General features: G+C 38.3%; 2 protein-coding genes and 1 long non-coding RNA gene across 3 annotated transcripts in view; all 3 read right to left on the minus strand.

The window, feature by feature from the left end:
* LOC145664326 (uncharacterized) overlaps positions 1-17,476 on the minus strand; it is a 97,049-nt gene extending 79,573 nt beyond the window's left edge. The window contains exon 1 of the long non-coding RNA XR_014127355.1: positions 16,647-17,476. This is a non-coding gene — a long non-coding RNA (uncharacterized LOC145664326). The remainder of the gene's footprint in view (positions 1-16,646) is intronic.
* On the minus strand, positions 768-15,676 carry LOC145682332 (uncharacterized). Its single transcript, XM_081753907.1, has 2 exons — positions 14,551-15,676; positions 768-799 (listed from the first exon to the last, which is right to left on the minus strand). Exons 1-2 carry the CDS (start codon positions 15,674-15,676, stop codon positions 768-770), a joined length of 1,158 nt encoding a protein of 385 aa, XP_081610033.1.
* On the minus strand, positions 15,719-22,792 carry LOC145682335 (uncharacterized). Its single transcript, XM_081753911.1, has 3 exons — positions 22,508-22,792; positions 17,643-19,447; positions 15,719-16,298 (listed from the first exon to the last, which is right to left on the minus strand). Exons 1-3 carry the CDS (start codon positions 22,790-22,792, stop codon positions 15,719-15,721), a joined length of 2,670 nt encoding a protein of 889 aa, XP_081610037.1.
* Between the last annotated feature and the right edge of the window lie 255 nt (positions 22,793-23,047).

Consider the following 23,047-nt stretch of genomic DNA (forward strand, 5'->3'; position numbering starts at 1 on the left):
CTCCAACATCACATTTTGAAACACTCTAAATATTTCTTCTCTACCTTCCGTAATGTCCAAGTCTCTGAAACATACAGTCCAATGCTCCACATATAGTACTAGACCAACTTTCACCGTAGTCCAATATTAAGCTTGCTAGTTAAGAGTGATCTTTTCTTGTTGAATATTTCTTCGGCTATGGCAATTCTTGATCTGATTTCTTTGGTACAGTAACCCAGGGGCAGATCCGGGGGGGGAGGGCGACAGAAGAGGAAACTTTCTTATTTTAGGGGGGCGCGGTGGCTCAGTGGTAGAGCGTTCACCTCTGGTGCTTGGGGTCCCGGGTTCGATCCCAGCCCCCGCCAAGTGAACTTTGTGGTGGACAAACACCGTGCTCGTGGGTTTTCTCGGGGTTCTCCCGTTTCCTCCCACTTTCTTCATTCCACCATTTCACTCATCTCTCATAATCACCGTCTCCTTTAGCCTAACCGGCATAACCGTGGGACGTAAAACTCAAAGATTTCATTTCATTTTTTTCTTATTTTATATATAAATAAAATCAGGCCCAGAGTTTGGAGCTCTTAAAGGTAGCTCTAAGTAGCAATATTACAACCCACGGCTCCCCCTCCTTGGAAGCCCGTCCTGGATCCGCCCCTGCAGTAAGCGTCTCTCATCAAAATACATCCCAGATATTTAAAATAACCGACCTCTTTAATTATCCTATATGTTAAAAAAAGAAAGATGGCAAGTGAATTCCTCCCTCTTAATTTGTCTGAATAAAACGTTGTCTACCATTTATCTTCAGTCCAATCTGGTAACCCTACAAATAGTATGTACAGTCTGCAATAGGAGATAATATTGCAGTTTGAGTGTAAAATATTTCCTTTATTGATCACTGTGCATTTCATTCAGACTGTAATATATACCGAGGCATTTCTCTTCTGTCAACGTCCCATAAAATCCTCTCAAACATTCTATTAGCAAGATTGACCTCATACGCGGATGAAATTATTGGAAATTATCAGTGAGGATTTAGACGAAATCGATAAACTATCGACCAAATATTTACTATTCGACAAATACTCGAAAAAAAATGGGAATATAATACCCCGGTACATCAACTATTTATCCGTATTAGAAAGGCTTACGACTCGGTTCGGAGAGAAGTATTGTACGACATTCTTACAGAATTTGGAATACCGAAAAAGCTAATTAGATTAATTAAGATATGTTTAAATGAATCCCAAAGTAAAGTCCGGATAGGAAAATTTTTGTCCACGAGCTTTCACGTCGAGAATGGACTGAAACAAGGAGATGCGTTGTCGCCATTAATAGTCAAGTTTGTTCTGGAATACGCTATAAGGAAAATCAAAGATAGCAACTAGGGCCTATAGTTGAATGGGGTACACCAGGTTATGTCATATGCTGATGTTGTAAATTTAATAGGGAATTATAGAAGAAAAATAGAAAAAATGCAGAGGTCTTACTAAACTCTTGCAGGGACATGGGTTTAGAAGTAAACGCAGAGAAAACTAAATACATGGAAGTGCGTCGGGACCATAATACGGAAAATTATGGATGCGTTAAAATATCGAATAATACTTTTGATAAAGTGGATACTTTCAAATATCCAGGATCAATATTAACAGACGAAAATCATATCCACGAAGAAATTAAATGTCGACTAAAAGCAGAAAATTCGTGTTATTATTGAGTTGAAAATCTCATGTCGTTGCGAATTCTGTGGAGGAATTTGAAGTATAAAATGTACAAAACGATTATCATGTCTGTTATTCTGTATGGTTGCGAAACATGGTCGCTTATTCTGAGGGAAGAACATAGACTGAAAGTATTTGAGAACAAGATCCTGAGGTGAATATTCGGACCCAAGAGAACCGGGAATGGGGAATGGCGGAAACTTCATAACGAGGAACTATATAATTTATACGGTTTACCAAACATTGTTAGGATCATCAAGTCTAGGAGGTTCAGGTGGGCGGGTCATGTAGCGAGAATGGAAGAAAGTAGGAACGCTTTCAAAGTCTTAACTGCAAGACGAACCGGAAAATGACCATTAGGAAGACCTAGACGCAGATGGGAGGACAATATTAATAATGATCTCGCAGAAATAGAAATATAAAATAGAAACTGGATCCAGTGTTAGTCCAGGGAGGGATAGAAGTCAGGGAGAGATTTTGTGAACGCGGCATTGAACCTCCGGGTTCCATAGACCATAGAGTTAGTTTTTAGTTTAGTACAAGTTCAATATGACATAGACAATTCTGGGAGATTATTTGTTTATTTATTTTAATGCTGGATTATATTGTTACTGGTAATAAAAGAGCCAGCAAAATTTAAAGAAAATCCGGACGGAGCATAAAATTGGGTGAAGTCTTGATTCCAATATTTGTCTCGAACAAAGAAGCTAAATATAACAGAAGGTTAAATACACAAGTTAAAACAAGCAAGTTAAATAAAAATCGTGTAAGAACGTTTATTTACATTTCATCACACAATCACAAGGAAACATGGCAGAATATTGATGAAAGGAACATAATAAAACTTTGTTCCTACAATTCGTTATTCTAAGAAACCAATCTTTGCCATGTTTTGCGAAAATAATTGTGAATTCGTTCCATGATTTGCAATTGAGATAGAATCATGAACTCATACCTTCGTTACTGATACTATTCCTGGAAGATATATATTGGCATGTTACGTGATTCTACTTAATTATGAGAACACAAAACGATCCGCTGATGACGCAGATATGCCTAACAAGGTATTGATGCCAAATCGAAAACAATACACCACCCGAATGACTATGTTGTCTTTACATACAGAGAGGCCATTGAGAACCTTGAGAAGACCAGAATACACTGTGCTTCCGTTCCGCGTTTGCAAAGAAGAAGAGGTAATTGAATTTGTCTGTGGCTATTGTCACGTTAGAAAGTATACATATAAGCAGTCTTTCCGGGGTAATTTTGGACTAACCACATGCTTGTAGCTGCTATGATGATATAATTAAGTGGTGTTATCATGGTTGGTGAGGTGAAGAAGCTAATTGTTATCGTAAGGAAGAGTAGGATAGGATAAAGAAATCACGCTGGAACAGCGTGGTTGTCACGTGGTTTTTAGGTAGGGGGAGTACGGTACTGGAACGTAGTGTAGGCAGGTAATGATAATAGGAAGAATGTAAATTGTAGTCTTCGAAAATCATTGCTACTCGATTCAATTGAATATTCTGTTGTGACATACACAAGACTTAAAAAAAAAAAAAAGTTATACAGACGATGGTGTTACAATTACTGGCGCTAGTAGGTGGGTGTTTTATTCCTACCGTACAGCGTTTATGGGAAAAACTGAATTTTTTCAATATACGTCATTAAAATCAGGATTAAAAATAAAGGGCTATGTTTAGCAGAAGGGGTCCAGAAGCACGTAAAAAACAAAATTTAGAAGAGAAATGGATGATACAACATAACGTAACTAACCTAACCTAACCTAACAACCTAAGCTAACCTGAACTAACCTAAACTACCCTAATATTAATAAAAATAAGCTAAGTTCTATCATTTTTTTGAAAAATTATGCTATACACCTACACTAACATAATCTAACATAAACTAACCTAATCTAACCTAAATTAAACTAATCTGAACAGGAACTACCAAAATTGTAGAATTAGCAGTGAGAAGAGCTGTCAGTATATACATAGAGTACTATCCAACATAAAATTTCATGGTGTTCCTAAAATTTTCCTGTTAGAAACATCAAATAGCAAAGGAGAAAATGTATATACTCTGTAATAATACTAATAATAATACTAATAAAAGTTCTGAATAAAACGTAGAGAGAATTTCAATAACGAAAGGTGTATTTTACGAATTACACAAAAGTACGCATAAAACTTACGATTTGGTAACCTTGATCTGTGCTACAAGTCTTTATATTTCTATTTGAGAAATTTCCAACTTTTTAAATTTTATCGTCCCTATGAAGGTACTCTTAAGTGAGGGCGCAAAATTTACGGTCGCCATGTCGCCATTGGCGACTAGAAATTTAGAGCTGGCGACCAGTATTCAATGGGAATGGTTTCTACCTAACCTTACAGAGCTATGCAGTTTGTTTCGCACGAGAATAACTGTCACAGAGTGAGAGAAAATATGGAATGCAAAGTCTTCACAATTGTAACTCGCCCCTGCTTTCCCATCCTCTTGAATCTAATTTTCTGATTTTGAAATTTAAAGGCCTTATGTAATCTCTTTCTTTGTCAAACCAAAGGCAAGGGCGAAGAAGGCTTTCATAATTTGTACATGAGAAATACTGGCGACCACCATTTTTGGATTTGTGAGTGCGTCTGACTTTGAAATTTTGCTCCCTGCTTAAGTAATTATGATTCAATGACATTGGAGAATTAGAATTCTGGGAATTTAATAGCATTTAATCTTCTTACGTTTTACCGTCCCATTTGTTAAAAATGTGTTCATTCTCTCAAAAACATATGGCTACAACTAGGGTTGGATCCAGGATTTTCTGAGGAGGGTGCACCAATAACTACCAAAATAATCAATTACACTGGAACTCTACTAAGTATCATGCGACAAAATTATTTATCCCTGACAACACTGATACATAGAACGGGCGGGGGGGAAGGGGGGTAGTGTTTTAAAGAGGGTCGCAAGTGATATGTAGGAAAAAATGTTCTCCCCTTCTGGCTTCTGTTTTCTTTCCTACGTGACAAATGTTATATTGTTTTGTTTGGTGAATCCTTTTCCTTGGACCTTCAGATAAATAATCGACTGAAACTATTGCTTTTGCAAAGCTCTACTTTCATTTAAGCCCCAAATGGGAAAATGGGAGAAAGTTTCGAAAAGTGTTGCTATTTTCACTCCTGGCTTCTCATTTTAGATAGTGTATATTTACAACGAAGGGGGTGCACGTGCACTCCCCTAAATCCGGCCCTGGCTGTAACTAATCTCATTTTGATATTTTGTGTTTTGCTGTTACTGTGTCACCGAAGCTATGAAGGCCGGGGACCCAATTTTAAAGTGAGCTTCGAACATGATCGGGATTTGAATCCGATACTCTTCGTGGATATGCTGAGCATTGCTCAAGATCAATAATCTTAATGTAGACCGTTCCCCATCACTATATCTTCCCTCCAAGAGAGTTGGATTACCGAACCACGACATTGGCACTGTTATAACTAACCTGGTAGCAACCGAGAAAAGGAATCCACATGTTTATACACAGAACTTTTTTGTGGACTGCGAAGACAGTTTTTAAAAGAACTTTCCATCTTGAAATGAAATGAAATGAAATTTTTAAGTTTAACGTCCCACGGTTATGCCGATTAGGCTAAAGGAGACGGTGATGATGAGTAATGAATGAAATGGTGGAATGAAGAAAGTGGGAGGAAACGGGAGAACCCTGAGAAAACCCACGCACACGGTGTTTGTCCACCACAAAGTTCACTTGGCGGGGCTGGGATTGAACCCGGGACCCCAAGCACCAGAGGTGAACGCTCCAAAAATCTTATCGAATATTTTTCTTTCATGTTTTGGCTTAACACCCTCTTCAGCAGACTATATTATTAATAACTTATAGTAAGTTGAGGGAAAACAATGGAAGGAATTCTTGCGTGGAACAATGGAAGGAATCATATATATACTTTTAATATGCGATACCCAAGCTCCTTAGATTAAAAGTGGAAATGAAAACGAAGTGAAGCGATAAGTAAATAATTAGTGAAGTAAAAGAGTAGTGATGAGCGCAAGAGTCTTGGTCTTGCAGTTTTTGCAAGAGTCTTGCATGCAAGACCAAGACCAAGACCAAGACCAAGACCAGGAATCCCGATGCAAGACCAAGACCAAGACCAAGGGGTGCAAGACCAAGACCAAGACCAAGACCATACCTGCAAGACCAAGACCAAGACCAAGACTCTTGCGCAAGAGTCTTGCACAAGTACCAACACTACTTGATTTTTTTATAGAATGTAAAAAGGAAGGGGAAAAATCATTACATCTTTCACGTGAACTTCTTGGCTCCAGTAAAAATACCGCCGGAGTGAATGTGTTCCCAGTAATTTATGCAACCCATGTGAGTCGATCTGCTCCTGTAACATATAGCTACAGTATGTCGTTTTTTGAATCGGTTGTTCACGAGACGACCGACAGCATAATTCTATGAATTGTTACAAGCTATAATAACTTCAGTGTCTGATTTACTTTGGTCATCATTTGATCATTCACGACGGCCCATGATTGGATTTTGGGAAATCATATGAAGAATAGTTGTGTCCATAAGAAGTGGATAAGCAAAAATAAACTAGAGCATGTTATAGACACGGTAGCTCAGTGGCAGAGCGTTCACCTGTGGTACATGGGACCCTGGTTCGATCGCAGCTTGCGCTATGTGAGCTTTTTTGGTGAAAAAACACCCTGTGCGTGGGTTTTCCCGTTTCCTCGTACTTTCTTCATTCCACCATTTCTCATCATCACTGTTTCCCTTAGCCTCAGTGTTATAATCGTGGGACGTTAAAGTAGATATTTAATTTCATTTCAAAAACATATTCATGCTGTTCTTCTTCCAAAACTAACGGGAAATGTAGCATTGAACATCGGCAATTCCGTACACCATAGGTGCCGACTACATGGGTATGGCCTTGGCTCTGAGGTTCAAGCATCGAAATGAAATAACATTTTCATGACATTGACAAAAACTTAGCGCATGTGACCGCAAGTTTGATTTCATAGGTGGATGGTTATACGTTGAATAATTGTTTATCAATATAACTTATAGCCCCCTTAGGTATACGGCATATCTAGGATTCAACGATATAACATTATACAACAATAAATAATCTATATTCACAATTGAGAGTGATTTCGTACTTATTTCAAATAACGAAGTTTGATGCCGTTATTATGCATTTCTAATGTAGGTCAAAAGTATTTATATAAATTGAGTTTATATATATATATATATATAAAAAAAGACAGAGAGTTGAGTCGTTTTCAGTTTTCACTCAAATTATTCTAAAATATTGGGGCCGCGGTGGCTCAGTGGTAGAGCGTTCACCTCTTGTGTTTGTGTCCCGCGTTCGATCCTAGCCCCCGCCAAGTGAACTTTGTGGTGGACAAACACCGTGTGCGTGGGTTTTCTCAGGGTTCTCCCGTTTACTCCCACTTTCTTCTTTCCACCATTTTCATTCATTTTTCATCATCACCGTCTCCTTTAGCCTAGCCGGCATAATCGTAGGACGTAGAACTCACAAATTTAATTTCATTTCATATTCTAAAATATTAAGAGGTTTAATTATTATTATTTTATTTTTTTTCTCTCTTTTTTGGTCAATATTGCAAAACATATCATCATCGTCATAATAATAGCTATTCTGCCATTATTGGCAGGTCACTTGCTGCACCTGAGAAGCTTCGATGACTGTGGTCCTCAGCTAGTCTCTTCGTCTTAACGTAGCAATCTTCTGTCTTAATATCTTTCTTCAACTACAATCTCCTTCGCCCCCTCCCTCTAGCACGTCCCTCATAATACAGTTCTTCCTCAGCCAATGTCCTCCTCTTCATTACATCTAAAATTCTTCTTTTCTGCCCCACTGCTACTATTTCTAAAACTTCGCATTCGTTTTCCGTTCAACCCAGCTGATTCTCTTCTTTTTTCTCCATGCCCACATTTCAAAAGTCTAACTGTTTCATCGTTTTTGCGTATGTTCTTATTTCTGCATCATGCAGTACATATTAGAATCAGTAAAACAAAATTTCAATATTTAATTGGGAGTTTGTTCAATACAAAGATGAGCTAATCGTGGTTGGAAAGAAAAAATCTGACGCCTTTAGAGTGTAAAAATAATTTTGCAATTTATGGTATTTCAGTAATCTGTGCCGTCTTGGTTTTCTTTCATGCGTCTTACTGTCAGGGATAGCCTCCCCAGTTTGGGAACCAGTGGAGTATTGGATCTGTTAAAACATATAAAAATATTACGAAATGTTGTGATTTATCTTATAAGTAGTGAAGCGTGATCAGCCATTGAAAAAAAAAGTAAAGGTCATCGTTTGTTGTACAGTATCATCACACTTACACGAAGGTAAAATATATTACATTTAGAAACATACATTGTATTTCCCTCACTATTGACGCAATGTAGGATTTATTATCCCTTATATCCAGAGTAAAATTTACTTATGAAAATCATAGATTTCTTAAAAGCAAAATTTGCAAGACTCTTGCAAGCAAGACCAAGACTGGGTGTGCAAGAACAAGACCAAGACCAAGACTAGGTGTGCAAGACCAAGACCAAGACCAAGACCGAGGGTTCCACTGCAAGACCAAGACCAAGACCGCATGTGCAAGACCAAGACCAAGACCAAGACCACCCGGGTCTTGGTCTTGGTCTTGCATTTGCTCATCACTATAAAAGAGTGCAGGAGTGAGGACAATATTCTACTCTTTTCTTTGAAATGAAATTGACTGCGATGCGAGCGATCCAGGATTCGATTTCCGGTGAGGACACTCGGTCGAAAAAGTGTAAAAAGCTTTTTTTAGGTCAGCCGTCCTGAATGAGGTATTCCTCATTCCCACCAGGTAAATGCTGGGATGGTAAGGCCGCTTCCTTCCTTCCCCCATCCTTTCTTCCTTTCCTTTCCTCGGATAGTATGTCATCCCTCATACGTGACGAGCAAACATGACCATAGATGCCGAAAGCCCAGAAATCCTAAAATTAATTGGTTAGTAGGATTGGAGTTTAGTGTCCCTTTCAGCATCTTAAATAAATATGTGAGCATGTTATGAAGTTCTTGTAAGTTTGCCAAAAGTAAACTTTAAGCCTTAAGTAAAGCTGTATGTGCTTTGGTTTATAATTTCTCGTCCTGACTTTGTTATTAGTTGAAAAGCCAGGGAAAACAAACTATCTAAAACCAACATTATAATCAAAACGAGCTTAGATACTTATCCACTTGATATCTGTTTAAAGCGAAACGACTAGTGACATCTAGTATTCATAATAAGAACTACTTACTTAATGATCGTTCAAGAGTACTTTAATGCTTTGTAATTGTATTTATTTATTCCTAACTTAATTCTGAAATTACTAACATATAGAATCTGGATTGGAGATCAGTAGAAATAGACAAATATTCATTGCAAAATGTTTAGTGCAGTTAGCCAAGTTCGCTGACTCATTGATTAACTCCAGATCAATGCTGTTTTCAGTACGAAGATACATAAGACGGAACCTACTGCTTAAATTCGGATACAATATATATAATATTCGATACAATATTCGATATTCGATACAATACACCGGCCAAAAGTATTGCATCACCCATGGAAATGCTGTAAATACGTACAAGGAGTACCGATTTTCATGAAAATATGTTGGAGTGTTATACATAAATTATCGTTAAGTCATTCTGAAACGTTTCTAAATTTGTCACCAGTAAAATAACTTCTCGCAATCAAAAATTAGTTCAAAATGTGGCGAGACCTCACCCTTACAGCAAAAAGAAAAGTTCTTGACAAGTAGGAAGATAATATGCTTTCAGCTGGTATAATTATTAACATGAATATTTGTTTACAAACAACATAAAATGTCATTGTAAGTACGAAACCAGCTGCAATTGTGCCTAGTTTTCTTTTCTGTTCGTCTTTTAGGGACCAGTGGTCATCAAGAGTTGTCAGCTAAAATATACTAAATAAGTGATTGTTTGTTCGACACATATGAACAGTATGGCTCAAGTTCGTGAACTTAGTAAAGAACAAGGTGCTGTTGTTGTGGAATTGTACACGTTAAAGTTTTCTACGTGACAGATCGCTAGAAAAGTGAACATACATCAATCTACAGTTGTTCGCACTATTCAACGTTTCAACGGAACTCAGTCAAATGTTAATCGTCGATGACCTGAAAGACCGCGAATAACGTCAAAGAATGAAGATCAGTTTACTGTGGTCACAAGCAAACGTCAACGAACACTAACTGCCCCAGAAATTCGAGAAAAACTTAATGCTACCCGAGAAACAGTCGTATCTGTTAAAACACTGAAACGCCGACTTCGAAAACACGGTTCATCAAGGGGATGCATTGCAACAACAAAACTTTTGAGAAAACAAAACAAACATAAACAATTGCAATGGGCTAAAGCATATAAGAATTGGTCAGTACAACAGTAGTATAAAGTACTCTTTAGTGACGAAAGTAAATTCGAAATTTTTGGAACTAAACGCATAAAGTTTGTTTCGTCGACTTCGTGGAGAACGCATGCTCGAACAATGCATTAATCCAAGTGTCAAATATGGTGGTGGGTCTGTCATGGTATGGGTTGTATCGCGGGTAAAAATGTTGGTGATTTAGTGAAAATTGAGAGAACAATGAAAAAATATTATCATCGCATTATGGAGAGACAGTGGCAAAAGTCTTGTCGGTCAGGGATTTATTTTTCAACAAAAGAATGATCCCAAACACACATTTCATTTGTGTAAGTCGTACTTAGGAAAGAAAGAAAGAAAGACGAAAACAATTGATAAACATGCAATGGCCACCGGAAAGCCTAGACTTAAATCTGATAGAGTTATTGTGGGATGAATTAGATAGAAACGTTCGAAAACGTCGACCAGTTAATAAAACACAGTTGTGGGTAGCCCTGCATTTACAAACGTGTTGGAATGGACTTAAAGCCCAAACATTACGGAAATTACTCGCGAGGATGCCTAGGTTGTGTGCTGCAGTATTGAGAGCTATTGGTGGATATTTTGATAAATCCCAAATTTGAATGATTTCGTTTCACATTCTGACTCTTCTGTTTTGGTTTTGTGTTACCCTTTGTTGTTTTGTTTCGCAAATATAAAATTGTTCTATTTGTGTTCATAATTATGTGCATTCATTTCGTTTTCTACTGATATCGGTGGTGATGCAATACTTTTGGCCGGTAATGTATATATATATATATATATATATATATATATATATATATATATATATATATATATATATATATATATATGTTTGAGCTTCTTACCAAACGACGGTTTGTCATTTTAAAGCTTTTATTTTAAATATATGAAAAACTATACAACTACAGAAAATTCCGATAAATATGTAAAATGATTTACTCAGTTGTCTACTATCCTCAATTTTGAATTGTTCTCAAGTTTCTTAATGTTTTTAGATGGATAATTTTCACTCGAAGGATGTAAGGACTCTCACACACACAAAACTCTTGTCGCGTCTCTCTCACACAGTGGGCTGGAGGACGCTAAAAACAACCCCCAAGAAAGGGAGTGGGCGAGCGGTAGGCATAGGCCATCTATTGCCAAAAAAGAAAACTTTCTCACACTACACATACACAAAAACGAAAAGAAAAAATGAACAAATTGCCCATGCACAGGCTCGAACATACCGCCCGCCTTGAAATGCTACATTTCAAAAAACACAAACAAAGAATTTTATATTTTCACTATTTATACAACGTAAACAAACATTCGTCGCTATTGCGAACAAGTTTTTTTTTCATTCAGCTTCTCTATTCACTTCAAAGGGAAGCACACACAACTTTACAATCGGACGTTTAAGTTCGCCGGAGGCTGTTTTTACTGTTACTGCTCGCACTAGTCCATCGGTCCCAGCATGGACTTCCGTGATTCTTCCTAGTGATGGGTAAATTCCCGGGAAGATATTTTTCGGGAATATTCCCTGGGAATATTCCCGGGAAGATTCCCAAAATGGGAATTTATCGGGGAATTTATTTTCAATCAGAAAGAAAATAGTATTCTATCACTATATTATGATTTCAAAGTTTAATTAATTTTTATATCACAGCGTATTATTACTGTTGTTCACAGAGGATTCTTTAAAATGTATATTCTGAACGGTACCATGTTACTTTAATATATTTAGAAAGTACGCATAAATGTATATGTGTGAAAAAATTATATAATAAATTATATAGTAACAGTTTAACTTTATATGTAAGTGGATTTACTCGACTTGACTCTATTACTGATATTATAAACACATTAAATTTATAAATGTTATAAACTAATTAGATTAGGTAAATGCTAACATGTCTCACCAATTTATCAACATTTGCGCATACATATTTATGTTCACAAAATTTGCAAGATACTTACTTATCTTTATATTTTAGCACATAAAATTGCCATACACGACCTTTCATTCTACGTATTTCTCAAAATTCCATACGTTAACTCACATGTAAAAGAAGTCCGAGTACTTCTTCAAAAATTCAAGTCAGAGACAGGAGACAGACCGACGTCTATTAGGCCTACTAATGGTGGTTCATTGTTTATTAATAGTACTTCATCTCTATTTCTACATAATTCTAAATTGCTTTACAAAATGGTTCCTTTTCATCATTTGTAATTAGTACTTTGCTAATTTTGACCGTTCTTTAGCATTGGGGGCCAGCTTTTGCACCTACTTTTTGGCGATATTCTATTGTGATGCGTTTGTTTTATGGTTTCATACGTTAAATTACGTTACCAACATTAAATTCAGACAGCGTTGCAGAGCGAGCGTTAGCGAATGAAGTTGGGTTAGAGCCCAGCATGGCACGTTATTCTCTATCTTCGTTACCAACAATTCACTTTCTTTTCTCACATAAATGACTTCCACTTAGCTTTCCGTTTTGTATAAATACCCTACTGCCCGTAAATCATCCTACTTTTTGTTAGTTTTGGCCCCCGAATTCCAAAAAATCACCTTTCTTTTTAGTGCAAATGACAATGGAACAAAAAATTATATTATTAGTCATATAAAGTACAGTCAATGAATTTTAAATTTTTTAACCTCCAAATTCTTTAAAACCTAGAATTAAATCATAATATATTAAAATAAAGTAATTAGTCATATTGTTCTTATAATTTGGAAGATAAAGTAAAGAAATGGAAATAAATTCCTTCCCGGGAATTTATAGGCCCGGGAAAAAAACCGGGAATATTCCCATTTTTAAATTCCTTCCCACCGGGAATATTCCCACTGCCCATCACTAATTCTTCCCATTTTCCACTGCTGAGGGGGAAGGGAGGATTCCTTTAACAATACCATGTCACCCTTCTGGACGTTTTTCCGCGGAGCCAACCACTTAGGTCTTTGTTGAAGGCGTGACAAGTATTCTTGCACCCACCGTTTCCAGAAATGGCGAGTCAGCTGTTGAACTAATTGCCATCTTCGAGGGTTGGATATTTTGCCTTCAAAAGGATTCCTGTCAGGAATGGCAACCAAACAATCTCCAATGAGAAAATGAGCTGGTGTTAACACGGAAAGATCATTGGGATCGCTAGATACTGGTGTAAGGGGGCGAGAGTTTAGTACTGCTTCGATTTGAGATAGAACAGTATACATCTCTTCGTAACTCAACGTAACATTGCCCACAACTCGTTTCAAATGATGTTTGATCCTCTTCACACCTGCTTCCCACAAGCCACCGAAGTGCGGGGTAAGGGGGGGGGACTGAAATGCCAAGATATCCCCTGTTCACTTAAATACGCTGAAGTTGTTCCGTTTCCCTCTCTGTGCGCACTGGAACCTAAAAGCTGTTTTAACTCTTTGCTAGCACCGACGAAATTTGTCCCGCAATCACTATAGACATCAGTGGGGATCCCTCGACGGGAGACAAAGCGCCTAAAAGCAGCTAGGAAACAATTAGAAGTTGCATCCGACACAAGCTCCAAGTGAATGGCCTTTATAGAGAGGCATACAAATATAACTATATACGCCTTATACGGCACTCTCCTTCTTCCAAAAGCGTTCTTAAGAAGAATGGGGCCCGCGTAATCGACACCTACTTGAAGAAAACATCGACTAAAATTCACTCTGGCTGCTGGTAGGGAGCCCATCATTTGTTTTTCTCCTTTGGAAGCAAAACGATGACACTACACATCTTCGCGTAATCGCTCTCACTAGATTCCTAGCTCCAAGTATCCAATACTTTTGCCTCAGGCTAGCTGTTACCAATTGAGGGCCGCCATGCAATGTAGCCTCATGTTCGTGTTGAATCAACAGTTCACTTAAGGGTGTTCACTAGAGCGAAATTAAACTACCGCTAATTTTAAGAGTTTTTCTGTAATATCTTCAAAACAAATAAAAATATTCGAAAAGCAGCAACGTAGTGAACTAGAAAATACGATTTTGCATGTGATACCTTTACCACAATTCACGCATCTGCTTTTGGTATGCCGCTATTTACAGAACCAGCTAAAAATGTTAATTATATCTACAGTTGCAAATCGACAGCAGATATATGAGTTGTGATAAAGATATCACATGCAAAATCGTATTGTCTAGTTCACTACGTTTCTGCTTTTCGAATATTTTTATTTGTTTTGAAGATATCACAGAAAAACTCAAAAATTAGCGGTAGTTTAATTTCGCTGTAGTGAACACCCTTAACTTATGATTCTTTGGCATTAAAATGGGATGTTTGTGATCTGTGGCGATCTCTGCGTGTTGTAATCGACCTCCCACTCTCATTATCCCGTCATTGTCAATAAATGGATTTAAGCACAAAATATGGCTCTTGGGGGGTAAGGGGTTACCGCTCTTTAAATGTTCTAGTTCTCTAGCAAATGCTTCACTTTGCGTTTGTTTCACTAAGCATAACAATGAAGCTTTTAGCTCATTAGCCGTTAATGGCCCACTTTGTCTTGGGGAATTAGCCTTGAGATTGTTGATGAATCTTAGACACCATGCTAAAACACGCCTTGACCTCGTGAATGACGAATAACGGTTTGTGATGTCATCCGTTATAGTAGTACACATAGCTGTCACACACTTTTGCCTTTCTTCCATCGTAGCGTGGGGGTCGCAGTCCGGACCCGGATCGTCGGATAGCACTGGCTGTGATAGCCACGAAGGACCATTCCACCATAAGTCCTGACACAACAATTCACTCGGATTGATTCCCCTCGAAGCACTGTCCGCGGGGTTTTCTGCACTATTTACGTGACGCCAGCGAGCCGAGGGAATTAAGTTCTGTATCTCTGAGACTCGATTTGCCACAAAAGTTTTCCACTTGTTAGGCTCAGCTGCTAACCACGAAAGCACTATGGTGGAGTCACTGAAGGCAATTATATCTTCTATCTTAAGTAGGATAGCCTTTAACACAGCGCTAAGTAGCCTTGCCAAAAGCACAGCCGCACACAGCTCGAGTCTCGGTAGGGTCATTGTTTTTATTGGGGCAACCTTCGTTTTTGCTGCAATTAATCTGCTTTCCACGTGACCATCTGCGCATTCTGCCCGCAAATAGGCGACACTAGCGTAGGCCTTTTCAGAAGCATCACAGAAACCAATTAATTGACACTTGACTGTATTTACTGGTACGATACAGCGCTCCACGGTAAGTTCGCGTAATAGCGGTAACTCGCAACAGTATTTGCACCATACTTCACAAAGCTCTACCGGAAGTGTGTCATCCCAGTCCAACTTGTTTTTCCACAAGGTCTGCAACAATATTTTGTCTTTAATGGTTACAGGAGACAACAAACCAAGTGGATCAAATAATTTTGCTACTTCGGACAGTATAATTCGCTTCGTCAGCACTGAGTGGGGTTTTGAAGGGCACACTCTAAAATCGAATTCGTCCGCGGAGGGAGACCACTCGACACCAAGCGTTTTAAGTGTGTCGTCAGTGTCAAAACGAAAGGGCACATTCGTTTCACGCATATGAGCTGGGATAGCCTCTAACACTTCAATCTCATTTGAGGACTACTTTCGCAATTCAAAACCTCCTCTTCTCAGTAGCTCGATCAGTTGTCGTTGAAGCTCGATGGCTTCTGGCACCGAAGCCGCCCCTGAAAGGAGGTCATCCATAAAAAAGTCCCGCTTGACCACTGGAGCCGCCAGGGGAAAGTGCTCACCCTCATCTTCTGCCAGCTGTTGTAGACAGCGTGTCGCCAGGAAAGACGCACTCGCAGTACCATATGTTACCGTCCGTAAACGAAAGTCCTGAATGGGCAAATCCGGCGACTCACGCCACACAATTCTCGTGTAATCTCTGTCCACCTTGTTTACTAGCACAGCACGATACATTTTCGCTATATCAGCACACAGGGGAATCTTGTGGACTCGAAATCGCAGTAATAGTGGCAATATGTCATCTTGGAGTTTGGGCCCGATCATAAGCTTATCATTTAATGACACACCAGATGACGTTTTGGCACTAGCGTCAAACACAACTCTTAATTTTGTAGTTGAACTACTTGGCTTCATCACTGCATGGTGGGGCAAGTAGCAACTCTTCTCTGGGAAACGTTTCTCTCTCCTATTGGCACGATCTCCATGTGACCTAGATCAAGATATTCCCGCATAAAATCCCGATATTGCTCTTGTAGGGCAGGTGACTTTGCAAGCTTGCGTTCACTGTGCAAAAGTCTTCTAACAGCAATGTCTCTAGATCAGTGGTGTCCAATTATAATAAGCCTGAGGGCCATAACTGTCTTTACTAGTAAGGTGGAGGGCCGCAGCTAATAATAATAATAATAATAATAATAATAATAATAATAATAATAATAATAATAATAATAATAATAATAATAATAATTATTATTATTATTATTATTATTATTATTATTATTATTATTATTATTACACTACAAAAGAAAAATATAAAAAATATATTTGAAATATTACATACCTATTCAATGTGACTAATGAGGGTGACTAGCAGCGTTTACAAGGGCTGGGGTATCTACATACATTCCTCTTGTAAAAGATGTAACCCGCAGAAGATGTAAAAGAGAAGAATCTCCAAGGCAGCTTCTGGAGTGATTCTTTGCAATTTTCATGGTGGAAAATGCACTTTCACACAGATAAATACTACCAAACATTGACACTATTTTCCGACACAACACACAAAAGCTAGGTAACATTTGTTAGAAAGTAGTCTGAAAAATCTACTCCTTTCTTTGTTCTTGTCTGAAACAATGGGTCAGCCTAAAAGTCACAGAGTTCGAGCTGTAAGTTTGGAGGTTGTTCTTCGATGTTTATTGTCAATGGATTAGTAAATAATGCAATGCCATCTTTTAGTTTGTAAAAATCTGAGAATCTCGCATTAAATCCATTCATGATACTCTCGATGTTCCTACAGAACTCAGAAAAATTAAACGCTTCCTTTTCAAAATCTAATGTCAGACGATTGCAACTTGGAAAGTATGCTAAATTGTGTTTATCACAAGAAGTGGTCTATTTCTTGCGCACTATGGCTTCTAGGCAAAGTTTGAGGAAGAAAGGGTCTGATTTAAAAAGCTAGATCAAATATAAATTCGTTCATTGAAGTAATCGTCCCTTTCAGCAACGATTACATTACCGACTCCAGTGTTGTCTTGGATGCCTGCGCCTTTTTGTTGTATAGAAGCGCTAAATCTATGCCTTATTCCGAAAGAAGAGTGGAAACATTAAATGAATGAATGAATATAAATTAAAATATTATCAGTTATAACAATCGTAAATCATGAAAGCTTTGTGGGCCGCAGGAAATGGTTTGGCGGGCCGTATGCGGCCCGCGGGCCGCCATTTGGACAGCTCTGCTCTAGATGCACCGAGAGTCTTTATACTATCCTTGAAGGGTAGGCTTACCGTGAATCTTCCGTGTTCGTCCCGGTAGTATGTGTCTTTGAAATGTTGCTCGCACTTTTTTTCCTCTAGTGTGAGGTGTTTCTGGGGCGGAAGCTCTTCTATTTCCCAAAACCTCTGCAAACTGATTTCAACCTCACAAGCGACATGGTGAGATGTAACTGTAACACTACGTCCAGTAGAAGCGATGCTCCCTGCGACGATCCAACCGAGAGCAGTTTCTATCGCTACGGGCGATCCAATGGGTCCCACTCGTTTTCCACTACACAATAATAAAGGAAACACGTCTCCACCTAGCAATATATCCACAGGGCCCACCACATTGAACGTTGGGTCCGCGAGCTTGATACCGCTTAAGTGATTCCACAAGCTTGGGTCCGGAACTGGTGCCTTTGGGAGATTAGATGTAACCTTGGGCACAACTACTGCTCTGGTGCTGAAAGTTTCGCTGTCATCACCTACCGCTTGAAATTCTAAATCCGTCACTGCACGAGAAGTGCCCACACCTGCACCCGTTATTCCAGAAATCACTATTTTCGTCTTATGTTTTGTTAGTCCCAGCTTTTGAACACAATTTTCTGTGACAAATGACGTCTCAGAGGCGGAATCGAGCATTGCACGGAATGGGCGCCAAACATCGTTTCTGTCTTTCACCTTTATAATTGCTGTTGATAACAACACATGCGGAGTGTTTCTCTCGGCTGCAACATGTGAAGAAACAGCTTGTTCTCCGTCAGGTGACACCGACGTACTTCGGGGCTCACTACGCTCATAATGAAGTAATGTGTGGTGTCGCTTATGGCACACACGACAACTAGATGAGGAACACTGGGTACTTTTGTGAGAACCGCGTAAACAATTGAAGCATAGCTCTTTACTCTTCACAAACGACACACGATCTGCTACAGAGCGTTTTTGAAAATCAGGGCACTTATGGAGAGTGTGTTTCGCATTGCATAACTCACAGGGGTTTAGTTCACTCTGGGTCACTGTATGATGTGTCACTGCTTGCCTCTTTTCTCGTTGCCTCATTGTATCACTCGACGTCGTAGTCTTCCCTCTGCTGCCGCTAGAGACTGCGAGCGCGCGCGCGCGATGATCCAAGAAGTCCGTTAATTCTTTAAATGAGGGTTGCTCATTTGATTTTTGCGCTAGTTCCCACTGCCGACGCGATTCGCTATCGAGTTTCTCGGTAGTGTGGTACACGAGAATAGCGTCCCAATGCTCTACGGGTTGCTCCATCACTTTTAACGAACGCGTACACTCGACCGTTGTATCGATTAATTTACGCAATGCAGTAGCCGATTCCTGCTGAATGACCGGTTGCGTGATTAACCGCTTTAAGATCGAATTCACGATTTCACGCTTGTTTTGATAGCGAGAGTTCAGAATGTTCCACGCTTCCTGATAATTAGTATCAGTAATTTGCATAGCCTGGATTAGTTGCGCGGGTTCACCTTTTAGACTTGTTTTCAAGTACTGCAGCTTCTGAGCTCCCGAGAGCTTCTCGTTGTTATGCACCGATGCAGTAAACAAGTCCTTAAATGATAACCACTCGAATAAGTTCCCACTAAATGTTGGCAACTGTAATTTCGGCAGTTTCATTTCACTAGACGCTTGAGTTTCACTATTGGGAGGGGATTGTGTTGTAGCTTGCAGATCCATTAGGGACACACTTAGTTTTACAAGTCTACTTTCCATTTCTGCGAGCTCTTCTTCCTCTTTAATAAATTCTTCATCGTTGGAAACTGCAGCTATTTCGTCCAAAAGTTGAGAACAGTCTTGTTGTAACTCGTTGACCTTCCCGCTATGGACCAATATGGCGTTCGCGTCGTTCTGAGACAGCAGGCTCACTGCCTTTTCCTGTCGAGTAATTTTGGCTTTCAAAGTACGTTTTTTTTATTTAAGTTCTCCATTGTTTTAGAATGTCACACACACTACAGAAAACACACTCACAAAAGTTCACCAAAGCTGCACTTTTTGCTTCATCCGGCACTAAAGGAGGACCATGTTTGAGCTTCTTACCAAACGACGGTTTGTCATTTTAAAGCTTTTATTTTAAATATATGAAAAACTATACAACTACAGAAAATTCCGATAAATATGTAAAATGATTTACTCAGTTGTCTACTATCCTCAATTTTGAATTGTTCTCAAGTTTCTTAATGTTTTTAGATGGATAATTTTCACTCGAAGGATGTAAGGACTCTCACACACACACAAAACTCTTGTCGCGTCTCTCTCACACAGTGGGCTGGAGGACGCTAAAAACAACCCCCAAGAAAGGGAGTGGGCGAGCGGTAGGCATAGGCCATCTATTGCCAAAAAAGAAAACTTTCTCACACTACACATACACAAAAACGAAAAGAAAAAATGAACAAATTGCCCATGCACAGGCTCGAACAATATATATATATATATATATATATATATATTCTGTTATCCTAGACAAACTTCCAAACGGATTATTTATTGAGCTCGGAACTATGAGCAATAAAGCATACCAAGCGTTGCTTGAATAAAATCGAATAAAAATAGGAAAAAAAATCATATTACGAAACTATTATATTCGATACATCAAAATATTTCAAAACACTTTACCAAGCGGGGTTAGATCGTGGACTACTGATTTTTATTTTTGGGTCAGAAGACCTCAAGTTCAATGTCTACAGACGTGACCCATCACCTAACTTAGGCCTTCCCAAGGTTTTTCCTGTTGCACGAGACGAATGCTGTGATATCTTTATATATAGGCTGTAGCAGAACTTGTTTCCATTTGTTATTATTATTGTTGTTATTGATTTTATGGTTCAAAGAGTAAATTGGTCTCACAAGCTGCATATGAAACTCGGTTGTTATAGTTCTAGAGTAAATTGGCCTTGCAAGTTGCACCTCTGAAACTTGATTTATTATTTATGATTCCAAAGTAAATTGGTCTCACTTAAAATGGTTATTTTTCACCACTGTGTATGCCAGGGACGTAGGCAGGGGGTGGGTCCTGGGGGTCCGGACCCTCCCCGAAATTTCGACTTTTGTGTAAATTTAGCCTAATTTTAGGGGCAATTTTAGGAATTTTAATACAAAATACCCTCATATTGAGTTTGGACCCCTCCCGAAATAAAATACGAAAAGACGAAAAGAAAGAAAATTGATTGATTATAATATGATATAATTCCTGCGAACGCTACTGGTGTATGCCATTCTCAGATTTGCTTGCGGGCGGACCCCCTGAGATCGTCTTGCGGACCCCAGGTTGGGAAAGGCTGATCTAAACTGTTGATTATTTATGATTTGAGTGTAAATTGACCTCAGAAGACACACCTGAAACTTAATTATATAACGTAATCCGTTATACTCAGGTCCTCAGTCCAGATTATACTACAGAAAATCACATAAAACAGTTTATATTACATTTTACTTACCCTCTTTTATTGTGATACACTATTACTGAAATAAATATACACCTTTATATTTTTTATGCATATGATGGTACCTGAATTATAACATTTATTTACAAAAAAACGTTGTTATGACAACGTAAAGACAAAAACTCATCACACATCATCATATTATAATCAATCAATTTTCTTTCTTTTCGTATTTTCTTCTTCTTCTTCAAACTGGTTAGTGTATATTTTAAAATCATACATTGCCCGTACTGAAAATACAAGATGTCGTTACATCATGTCGTCCGAACTATGGGACTTTCTTTTATTGGGTTTACAATTAAAAGAAAAGGATCCTGGACCTTTAAGTAATACATATATTAATCACTCGAGTTTTCAAATTCACCTCGTATATATGAAAATTACAATTCATATATATATACGAATAACAAAATCATAATGATATGTTAAAGCGAAATAAAGCCAAAATCAATTGAATACGGTTTTCTCGGAGCAGTACCGTAACTTTAGCTTAAGTTACATAACCAACAAATTCATTGAAGTTGCTTTGAAAGTCACAAATCGGAATCGTCTTGCATGCTACTTATTTCTACAGTTCTTTGTTTCCTATTTTAAGAAATTTTGCCATCTATGAGATTTCTACGAAGTCCAATTCGAGGGAAATTAGATCTAATGTTTACATGTTTTCTAAGTGTAAGTAATCGTACTACACTAGGATTAGGTTCAGTTACGCTATTAATATTACTATTACTACTAAGGTTAGGTTCGGTTTCCTTACCGGAAAAACTTAGGTTCAGTTCTCATTCGTTTTACTGGTGGCGAGATGTCGTGTCTCCTAACAGATCTGTACCTATTCTTTCCACAATATTCACGGTAATTTGTCCTACCACGGTTTTTGTTATCTCTGTAATTAGGTTCGGTTACATTACCGGTAGACATGAAGTTAACATCACCTTTTACATTGAGATCATACTTTAATCTCACATGTATGTTTTGAATTTGGTTTCGATTTAGGTTAGTACGGTTCAGGTTAGTACTGTATCGCACAATTGATGAATTTTCAAAATTTTGTAACGTCATACCTAGATGATTGAAGTTAACGCACTGCATCACGTTCTGTACAAGCACCATCGGATTGTTCACTATTATCATTTTGGTCTTTTTGTTGAATGAACAATTCAACAGATTCAACTCAATCGGCCAATCACTACAAACATTGGTGAGAACACACGTTTTCTTTCTGAATTTCACGAATACTGGAATCAACTCTCTTCCTGCTACATGAACCAATGTCGTGTACATATCACCAAACGGCTCTATTACCATTACTTCATCTTCAGAATTAATATCATGTTGAATATATCGTGAGTACAAGCAATCAATAGCGTTCACTAGACGTAAATGATCATAACTTTTCGCACATTGATACATACCAAAAATCTTCATTACACGCAGCATCAGTAAAGCAATCAAAAACATTCGAACGAAGAGAGAAGTCGGGATAATCTGATCCAACCAATACTGCAGTATGTTTTTGCGAACACACAGCAGCTTTCATCCATACATTTAAATCAATGATGTCATATTCCTTCGTCGATGCAAATTTAGGATCTGTATTCTCCATAGTTTCTATTGAAGGTTCAGGTTCACTGATTTGGGTAGTGTAATCATTAACTACAGTTTCTACCACTTGGATGGGATTTTGCATTTCAGTGAATCTATGTATAATTCGTTCCATTTTAAGATCACTTTGTTCAATTCGTAGAGTTGTCTGGTCGATTTTACTATTGAGTTGTGTCATCTGTTCACCAAGATCTTGCTTTAATTGTCATATCTGTTGATCAATTTTACTGTCAAGTTGGCTCATTCGTTGATCCATTCGGTCGCCAAAATCTTGCTATAATTGTTCTATTTGCTGTTTAATTAGATCAGCTATAGTGCGTCCAGTAAGAGAACGTCTCTGACAGCTCTCAGTGACATTGCCACTACTCGCGTGTCAAGGTTTTTTCGGTGCAATTGTGGTGGCAATTTAATTAATGGTATAAGACAGAGTGAT

The sequence above is a fragment of the Thermobia domestica genome, chromosome 1 (assembly GCF_964235325.1).
Source record: "Thermobia domestica chromosome 1, izTheDome1.hap1.1, whole genome shotgun sequence".
Lineage (NCBI taxonomy): Eukaryota > Metazoa > Arthropoda > Insecta > Zygentoma > Lepismatidae > Thermobia > Thermobia domestica.

Bases quoted from the DNA above. Each gene is read 5' to 3' on its own strand.
- LOC145682332 (XM_081753907.1), bottom strand. From the start codon at position 15,676: ATGCGTGAAACGAATGTGCCCTTTCGTTTTGACACTGACGACACACTT. The intron at 800-14,550 runs GTAACCCCTTAC...TACTATTTGTAG, and splicing joins ACTAGAACATTTAAAGAGCG to GGTTACCAGATTGGACTGAA.
- LOC145682335 (XM_081753911.1), bottom strand. From the start codon at position 22,792: ATGACACAACTCAATAGTAAAATCGACCAGACAACTCTACGAATTGAA. The intron at 19,448-22,507 runs GTTGGATCAGAT...ATTACTCGACAG, and splicing joins AAAAACATACTGCAGTATTG to GAAAAGGCAGTGAGCCTGCT. The intron at 16,299-17,642 runs GTGCGAGCAACA...ATCTTGATCTAG, and splicing joins CTCACACTAGAGGAAAAAAA to GTCACATGGAGATCGTGCCA.